We start from the raw sequence: 10,146 nt of genomic DNA on the forward strand, positions 1-10,146 counted from the left end.
TTATTAATTAAAAACACGTTTTTAAATATTTAATACTATTATAAATGCTGGAGGCGAAGCAGAGTTTGGGGGTGGAGGCTGACAACTCATGACCCCCACGAAATAACCTCGTGACCCCCGGAGGGGTTACGACCCCCAGTTTGAGAACCCCTGCTTTATGGAATCAGGTCCACTGACTTCAATGTGAACCATGTGTCAAACTCCACAACCAGATTTGGATCATAGTTTCAACTATACCTCCCTGCTTGGGAAGGGGAAGAAAATGGCCCGTTTTCAAAATTATATCTATCCCCTCTAGATTCTGGTAAGTTAGAATTTATTGCACCTTAGATGTATTGCAAATTGATCTCTCTTCCCCCCACCCCAACTCCCACTGCCGTATCTCTCAGGAATTACAGACCTGGAAGAAGTAGCTCAGTTTCTCAAAGAAGGGATCATCATGAAAGATTTTACTCATTCCAACGTCCTGTCGCTACTGGGAATTTGCTTGCCCAGTGAGGGGTCTCCTTTGGTGGTGCTTCCATATATGAAACATGGAGATCTTCGAAACTTCATTAGGAATGAGACTCATGTAAGTACATTATCAGATCTGTTAAATGGTGACGTTTGAGCACTCCCTATAACAGTATTATAGGTTACCAGATCTGACCACTACATTCTGTTTATAAAATGGCATTATTTTTGTATATTAACCACTGTTCTGAGAGTGCTATATTCTTTTTCAGAATATAGTCCCAAAACTCATTGACAATAAAGATTTACCATTGCCATCCATAAGCCCCTTGTTATAAACAAACTTGGTTTCTGAGATTAAAGTTGGTGTGCGAGACCATCCGGTGGTATAAATTGGCACAGTTCCATTAACTTCAAGGGAGCTGTGCCAGTTTACACCCACTGCAGATCTGGCCCTGTGTGTTTGATGTAAAGGGACAATCGTATCTGGCTGCTATTGTCAGTGCCACATTCACAACAAATTTCAGAGTAGCAGCCATGTTAGTCTGTATCCGCAAAAAGAAAAGGAGGACTTGTGGCACCTTAGAGACTGACAAATTTATTTGAGCATAAGCTTTCATGAGCTACAGCTCACTTCATCGGAGAGCTGTAGCTCATGAAAGCTTATGCTCAAATAAATTTGTTAGTCTCTAAGGTGCCACAAGTCCTCCTTTTCTTTTTACTCACAACAAAGTCTTTGTGATTTTTTTTTTAAGAAATGAGAAAACAGAGCAATGGTTGGTACCAGTTCAAGTCTCTCAAATTTGCACTAAGAGTACAAGTTAGTAGAATGTGTTTTAGCGCTTTTACCAAGTATAAGATAATGGACCTGATTCTCTGTTCTGTTAAGGCTTCTTTACACGGCTCTGGCGCATTTTTGCTCACTTATAGCAGTGTAAAGGAGCCTTTGGGTAACTGAGGCTGTATATGTGTAGCAAGATACAGTTAGTAAATAGTCAGTTCACTTAGTAAATATTCAGTTAAACAAATGATGTGCTAGAATGGTAAGCTCTTTGGGGCAGAGACTGTCTGGTTGCTCTGTGTTTATACAGCAGCTAGCACAGTGCAGTCCTGGTCCGTGTTTGGGGCTCTTAGGGGATACAGTGATACAAATGATAATATAATAAAGAAACAAAAGCCAGTGGAACAGTGTTGTTTCACAGAAAGAACTGTCCAGAGCAAGCTTAACCTCATAGAAACCTGGAGGGTGTTATAGTTGTATAACAAATAGTCATGCAGCCAGATACAGAATTTACACATTGGTATTAAACTTCTGAGTCTATGTAATTTCTGATTGAATAAATTGGATTGCTGGCCTTGGGCATCAGGTCTGCCTAGGCAGTATGTTCAGACTGGACTCAAAATAACAACTGTGACAGTCCTGGCTGAGCCCCCCTAGTGGATGGTCACCAGTCTGCTGCATCAGTCCCAACCTTTGGATCCCACATACTTTGAGGCCTGCAGGGTCTGGGCAGTGTCCAGACACTGTTGCTAGGCCTGGTCTTCAAGGCACACTCCCAGAGTGCATACTCCCCATCTGGCACCCTCCTTGAGATGTGGGACCCTGCAGTTCAACTGCCCTAGGCCCTGAAACCAGCGCTGAACCCCCAAGCCTTCCCAGTCATTTATTCAGACTCCGCCCAGAGCTCTACCCCCATGGGCATGCTGGTGTATAGTTTAACTCCTTGTGAACACATGGCAGGTAAAGTAGGGAACACAGGCTTTGCACAGGAACTTCTTTAACACACACACTTTACTCTCAGCACAGAAGCAATACTCCTGTAGGCAAATGTAGGCAAAACAACATCTTGAAGACACCCCTCCATCCCAAGTCCTTGTCATTCCTGAGTGGTGTTGGGATTTGGTCAGTTGGCATTGGCATTGGGGAAATGCCAGATCCTACTGCCCCCACTCCTCCAGCTTTGTCATGTTTCTCAGGTTGGAATGACTCTCCTTGCTTGGAGAGCACGTCATTTTAAAAGCTGCATGTGAAGCCTTTTCTCTTTCTGCCCTTCCAGTGGGTATTTTCCATGCTCCAACCCCCACTGGAATTGCTGAGGCAGAGTCATTAAAAGTCAGTGGTTGTGTCAGAGCAACCCCATTGTTCTGCCAGGGCTGACCTATTCAGTTGTCGATGGGCCTGTTTCAGTCTCCCAGCCTTAGTCGGTTCCTGCCCCCAAAACAGAGGTTCTAATCCACACTGAAGGTTGCAATCATAATTGTTGTTCGGAAAACAGAAAAGAATTCATAAATTGATACAGTCACTGTGACAGGGAACAAAAGATTGTAGTGACTGTGCAGGTGATATTGGAAGTGAGTATGTAAAGAGAATGGGCCAAATGCTGTTCTCTTACTGATGTGAACTTCAAATTTAATCTGCTACCTGGGGATTCCTGGTGTAGAGTTGGCATAGTAACTACATGTGACCCCAGCCCCAGCATTGAGGCTGGTAAGGCCAAGTGTGAGTCCTCTGCACTCTGGTGACCTCCAGTTGCTGGGATGATCCTTTGGGACAATGGCAGCCAGGTGTAATTTAGTGCAGCCTACAGGCTGCTTGAAATTATACTGGGGGTCAAACTGGCCCCCTGCCAGCCTTTGCCTAACCCATCCCCTTGGTACTGCACTGAGCTTGACTAGGCCAGGGGTTCTGGTCCATTATATTATATATTCTATGAATCCACAGACCGGAAGTTTTGTTGGTTTTACTTGCTGCTTCTTATGTTGTCTTCCTATCAAGATAAAAGTTATGTTTAGCTTCTATTAGCTGGAGCCTGATCTAAGCTTGTACCTGGTTTCATTGCCAACTTCTGCCTCTCACTGGGAGTTTTTAATACAAATTGAAGGCAGGATACAAAGCCCCAAAACATTATGGTCATAGCAAAAGATGGCCAACTGCATTCCCAATCAGTACTCCCCATAATTTACTATATCCTTTTAACGATTGTAAATGTCCATGTTTTACAGAACCCAACAGTTAAAGATTTGATTGGATTTGGCCTTCAAGTAGCAAAAGGTATGAAATACCTTGCAAGCAAAAAGTTTGTCCATAGAGATTTGGCTGCAAGAAATTGTATGTAAGTACAATAATCTAATTCCATGCCACATTATCACATTATTTAGGGAGAGTAACCCTGTGGTAAATGTAAAGCTTCCTGGACTATATATTGCAGCAGAAATGTATTTTTTATGTTATACTGATACTATTATGCTCACATAAAAATGAGCTGCTTTAACCTGCTAAAGATTTACGGTTACACATATGCACGTTTTGTGCAGGCAGAAGGAAAAGGAAAGGGAGGATGGCAGCTCTCAAGGTTGAGCTGCCAGAGAATTAAAAAGGACTCCTTTGAGGGAATTTAAACTGCGTTGTCTCAACTTGCCTTTTTTAACGCTGTGCTTTCACCCAGGCTACTCATAAACTGCCTTTCTGTGCTGCCTCACCTGGCAGTAAGGAGGTAAATGTGGTGAAACTTTGTGGAACACAAAATGGGGAAAACAAAGAAACAGTAACAATGAGACTGCTTGACAGTGGGTCTTTCATTGCACGGACTTGACATCATTTTGGCTTGATTCTGCACAAAAGGGCATGAAACAAAATTATGCAAAGAATCTTATTAGTGTCTGGGTGACCAGACAGCTTAGTTCGCACAATGACTGACATGCCCATGTACTTGCCCATGTTATGCTGATTCATCACCTACAGTAGGAATTAATGTGCTACAGTATTAATCATTGGAATTTACTTTTTGTACGTGTGAGGAAGTGGAGCCCTGGTAGCAAAAAGGTTATTCACCCTTGCTATATAATATTTTTAAATGTGCCTGCTGTGGAAAGCATCTCCTAATTCAGTTACTCTGCAGATCCAGGGATTTGTAATGAAGAGTGAGGGGTTACATATTTTTCAGGCTTTTTATGAACAAAGGAATTGCCAGACTGGATCAGACCCAATGGTCCATCTAGTACAGTGTTCTCTCTCTCTGGTGCCAGATACTTCAGAGGAATATGCAAGAAACCCCACTTTCGGCAGATATGGGATAATTTGCCCGATGAAGGTCTCATCCCAATCACTAATAATTAGAGATTGGTTCAAGCACTGAGCATGGGGTTTAATGTCTCTTCCAATACTCCTTCTTTAGCATTATCTATTAGAATTCTTTGGATGTTTTTGTTATCCTTATAAATGTTCAATCCCTCTTCGAATCTTACTAGCAAGATCCCTCAATGATATCATGTGGCAATGAGTTCCACTGTCTAAGTAATCATGTGTTGTGTGAAAAATAATTTCTTTTGATCAGTTTTTAATTTGCCATGGTTCAGTTTTACCTTGTTCTTTATGAGGAAGAAAGAACAGAACTTCCTCTGTTACATGCATTAGTTTACATACTTCTATTTTGTTACCTCTTATAGGACTCCTTCTTAGGCAAACAATCTCAAGTTTACTCCAAAAATGTATTTTAGTTACAGTGTAAGGGCTAAAATGTCTCCCTTCATCCAGGTGGCTGGGTGTGGTACAGGATTGTCCTATTGGGGCTTGGGTGGAAACATCCTTCTTCCTCGGATGCAACATGGCTGTTACTGTAGCCTTGAGGTTGCACTAGTTACTGCCACTCATCCACCTCCATTTCATACAGGGTAATGGCCAGTGACTCTTCTCAGCAGCTGGTGGGTCCACCTTCACCCCAAATCCTTCCCTACCCCAAGCCCTGCTTTATGGATAACCTGGGAGCCCACATAGAGCTGGGTTTCACAGCACACAGGAAACATTAACCTCCTGTGTGGGCTCCCAAATGCTGCCTTCCCACCCAATAAAACCACACCAATAATACTGTGTCTGGGACCCTCCAAAGCCAGGAAGGAAGGCGGAAGGATTTGCCCTATGGGCCTTTTTCCATCTAGTATTACTTATCTATTAAATAACAAAAATACACCAACCAATGGATCAGCTCTGTGTATTTCAATATGTACACCTAATACCGCCTTTGCTATGGACTATCATCAAATCTGAACAATTAGTGTGATAAAGAGGAGTTGTCTTGTCTAAACTATCAGTGAATGGGAAAGGTGGTATCTCAATATGAAAACTAGTAGATTTCCAAGTAGATGGAAGAAGAAGCAACTATATAAGAAATGATTCAGCATTCACTGTCTGGATGTACAGGGCAGTATTAGAGACCTTTTTTATGATACAACTGTTTTTAAAGAATTGTAATTTGAATGATCAGGGCAATAGCAGTAATATTTCTGAGTTCATTCAATTTGTTAAATGGATATCACATGTCTTTTGTTTCAATTTAGCATGAGTTAATAGATGCAAGATAGAGTGCTGGCTTCAAAAGTTACGGTCTCAAACACACAAGTCACTTATTATAATTTAGAGAATATTCACAGTCATTGTAAATCCTGTCTGCTCAGCTACAGATAATAATTTTTGTCATTTTCATAGGCTGGATGAAAAATTCACTGTCAAGGTGGCTGATTTTGGTCTTGCTAGAGATGTCTATGATAAAGAATACTACAGTGTGCACAATAAAACAGGAGCTAAACTGCCAGTGAAATGGATGGCTTTAGAAAGTTTGCAAACTCAGAAGTTCACTACAAAATCAGATGTGGTAATGTACAGACTATTTATGTATATTTTTATGTACCTCATTTAAAAACACCCCTAGAAATACCACCAAAGGCATCTTTATGGCATTTGATTAATGCACTAAGACTATATGTCCAAGCCGAGACTAGGGTGGAATCCTACTCTAGCTCACAAAAGAATATGAAATTGGTGGTATCCAAGTGCACAGGAGATATCTGTGCTCATCACAAAGCGACAGCAGTTTGGCATGTTTTGTCAGTTGCTGCTCAGGAAAGAAATGGAGGCCTAATCACACTCCCAGTAAAACGGAGGATAAATCTGTCACTGAATTTACTGAGAGCAGGATTAGTTCCTAGGTCTGCAACTATAGAAAACACAAAGTTAGCTTTCACATTCTTAACAGATAACACCTCTTGAAGAGGCTTTATTTGCTTTATAAATACTTTGACCATTGCGACCAAATGTTACCTGGCTACATATGAAGAAAAAAAGTTAGTAGCTGAAGTCACTAGTTGGCTGCATCATTTTGTATTTTAGCCTAAATTCAATTCAGATTCAGATTAGTCTGATGTATAGAATTTCAGCCATTTGTATTCTCCAGTATGTATTTATATGGCATTAGCCCAGTCCTCAGCTGCTGTAAATTGACCTCAAAGGAGCTCTGCCAATTTCACCTTACTTAGTTCAGTTTCTCTCGTTCTAGTTTAAGTGGTTCCTCAATTCTTTGCAGCATTATAGGCTGCATGCAGTAAAATAGCTTGTTTCACAGGGAAATTGGATATGATCAGATCTGTCAGACCATATTCTGCAAGTGGAGTTCAAAACCTTCTCTCCCCTGTGATTTACTATTGGTTTGTTTTATTAGTGGTCCTTTGGTGTGTTGTTGTGGGAACTTATGACAAGAGGAGCACCGCCCTACCCAGACGTGAATTCTTTTGATATAACTGTTTACTTGTTACAAGGAAGAAGGCTACTGCAACCGGAATACTGCCCTGATCCACTGTAAGTAAATAGATTGCAACATATCCTGCAAATGTTATTGCTTCTGGGTTCTTGGGTTTATTTTACATATTTCATAGATGAGCACTTACTGTCTTTTTATTTCAATGGCAGGTATGAAGTCATGCTAAAGTGTTGGCATCCAAAACCTGAAATGCGCCCAGCATTTTCTGAACTGGTTTCTAATATATCAACAATCTTCTCCACTTTTATCGGCGAGCATTATGTTCATGTCAGTGCTACATATGTCAATGTGAAATGCGTTGCTCCCTATCCTTCTCTTTTGTCATCACAAGATAACAGAGACAGGGATGTGGATACATGACCAGGTCTGTCTACAATACAATGCCAGAGAGAAATCCATTAGTAGTAGTATGAACAAAAGTAAATGTTTTGTCCACTACTTTTTCACTGCCCAGTTTTTGTGAAAACACTGTTGCACATGTTTGATGTTGTCCAAACTGCACTGTTGATGAGATATGTTGTTTATAGCTATGGGATTCTACACACTACAGTGGTAAATCCCAAATATTTGGGGCGGCTGTATCTATTTACCAGACTACATCTACCACCATCTAGTGCTAATACCCACCAGCTCTCATTCATTTGTGAAATGAATGTGCTCACCATTTGCAGCCTGGGTTTTATTGTAGTTTAGAGCATGTACAGCAGAATGAGGGGTGAGCAGCAGGGATGTACAGAGACTCATGATTAATGCAAAGAAGGGAAAAGCTAGAGTACCAATCGCTCAAGCTTGATGTACCATTCCTGTTGCATGTGCTATTGGGCAATGGGCAGTGCAGTAACGGTTTTCACACAAAACCAGGCCAGATAATGAGAATTCCAAGACTGTACAATGTCTCCTGTTGTATAAAGTAGACTCTACCGTTGTTCTTTGTTTGCCCATTATATCAATAAGGTTCCTTAGAGCCAGTCTCATGGCAAGTTTCTAAAATGATAGTCAACATTCCAAAATGCCATGAAATAAAATGAGTATGTCAGCTTTTGAGGAGCAGTATATTTATGCTGCACATAAAATGTAAGGGAACACACCCGGAAAAAAACTATCTCAATGTTAATGTCACTATCGTTCCAAAACTCAGTCGCTCCTTTGAGAAATAATTTGTATGTACAGATTTCTTACTGAAAATTGTGAGGCTTCTCTTCTGTCAATAAAGTGCTTTAATTGTTCCATGAGAGTAAAAATTTAAGGAGTCCATATTAACCAGTAGGCTAAAGCCTATGATGCAGCAGTTTTGGAAGCACCATTTGGAGAGGGAGTCAAGTAAACAGTGGACCAGTAACAGTGCGAGGAGCCAAGTGACCCTGAGGAGCTGGTATGACCACATGTTTAGTAGCTGCAACTCTGCCAGCCAGCCACGCAAAGGAGCTGCAGCATAGTGTGTGTAAGGGGTTGAGAAGAGATGCTGAGCCAGCTGAGGAAAGCCAACAAGCCAGCTGAGGAAAGCCAACAAGGCTGTAATGTGGTGGGATTGCTGCCATCCTTTGCATGCCAGTACTGAAGGATTAAGAAAATTGAACAAAAGAAGAAACATTTTTTTATCACCCATAGTTGCTCCTTGAGTTAATCCAGCCCAGTGAGTTATGATACACAGTATATTCCTAAATCATGACCAGAAGTGATTTTCAAAAGAGATACTAATTAAAGTTTTTGTTATGTAGGGAAGAGTACTGTAGCTTTAGGGCAAGCATCATGTGTCATTTCTGTTCCTGTGGAATTCTGTGCGTATTACTGTATAGCTTGTTTGGTGTAGGATATAACTGGTTGTTAGTGTAAACACTTAAAGTATTCTATTTTTATAAAAAATGTTTATTTTTAATGACATATACCAGGTTTGGTCAGGCCACAAAATACTGCACTGTGAATGTTTCAGAAAATGTATGTCAACGTTGGAGTCATACATTGTAGTGAGGTTAAAAATGACTATGTAAATATTAAGGAGGAAAAGAACTGATTGATACTCCACCCTAACTATAATATAACCATTGCTGGAAGTCAAACACTTTAATATGTGCAAGGTGAGGTAGTGTTTAGAAAGGACCTGATTATGAGGGAGATTCATTGTTCTTGAGGAAGAGTGTTACAACGGAAAGGTTTCTAATGAGGGTGGAGTGTGTGGGCAAACTACAAGCTGATAATACTGTATTGTATTACACCACCACTTTCATTTCAGATGCAAACATTTCATGTGTGCTAAGAGCACTACTAACTGTAAACTGCTAAAGGACAAAAGATTTTACTGCAGGAAAAAGAATCATCTCTACGGTCATTACAATGGCTAAGAAAGTTTATGACACAAAGATTTGGGGAGGATACTCCAAAGCCGTACATCCATGCTTGAGGAAGGCTGCAATGTGAAAAAAAAAAAAAACATTTTTACTATTTATGAATTTTGCTTAATATAGTTAATGTTGTGTCTGGGACACCTGTAAGAGTATATGATTCTGGTAAGGATTTGATGTTTGTCAATTCATGCATTTGCAAATGAGCTGAATGGTACTTATGGAGATAGTTGTTGGTGTGACCTAATAAAAGTTATTAAAATGAAGTATCGTAACATTCTGTGTGCTGATAATTCATGTTACTACTATTTGTATTTGACTGTTAAGCTGACATAGGCCTTTATATTCCCTTCCACTAACATGAGCAAGGGGATCGGAAACTTGTGGAACTGGACTCAGGGAGCAGATGGGAGGGAACAGTTTAGACACACAAAAACATAGGGATTGCCACAGTGGATCAGACAATGGTCCGTGTAGTCCAGTATCCGGTCCCTGGCAATGGCCAGTACTAGATGTTTTAAAGTAAGGCACAAGATTCCCTATAATGGACAATTGTGGCACAGCCTGTCCATTAGTCTCTTCCAGACAGCAGGAATTTGGTGCTCAGCTTCCATTCTGGAGCAAGGTTTGTATCATTTTTACATTTTTGTTCTATTTAATGGAACGAGATTTCTCTAGTCCTGAATCCTTCTAAGCTCCAGGTCTCAATGACAATTGGTGTCAGGGAGTGCCATAGGTAATTGGGCATGATTGTAGGTCGGGGG

At 40.7% G+C, this 10,146-nt stretch overlaps 1 protein-coding gene across 1 annotated transcript in view; it reads left to right on the top strand.

Moving 5' to 3' along the window:
* The window catches only part of MET (MET proto-oncogene, receptor tyrosine kinase), a 117,008-nt gene extending 107,228 nt beyond the window's left edge, over positions 1 to 9,780 (top strand). Inside the window, exons 17-22 of the mRNA XM_074942295.1 lie at positions 390 to 571; positions 3,457 to 3,566; positions 5,936 to 6,101; positions 6,945 to 7,081; positions 7,193 to 7,407; positions 9,274 to 9,780. Coding sequence (XP_074798396.1) covers positions 390 to 571; positions 3,457 to 3,566; positions 5,936 to 6,101; positions 6,945 to 7,081; positions 7,193 to 7,403 — 806 coding nt within the window. The 3' untranslated portion in view covers positions 7,404 to 7,407; positions 9,274 to 9,780. The remainder of the gene's footprint in view (positions 1 to 389; positions 572 to 3,456; positions 3,567 to 5,935; positions 6,102 to 6,944; positions 7,082 to 7,192; positions 7,408 to 9,273) is intronic.
* The last annotated feature ends 366 nt before the right edge of the window (positions 9,781 to 10,146 follow it).

Source organism: Natator depressus, chromosome 1 (genome assembly GCF_965152275.1).
Source record: "Natator depressus isolate rNatDep1 chromosome 1, rNatDep2.hap1, whole genome shotgun sequence".
Classification (NCBI taxonomy): domain Eukaryota; kingdom Metazoa; phylum Chordata; order Testudines; family Cheloniidae; genus Natator; species Natator depressus.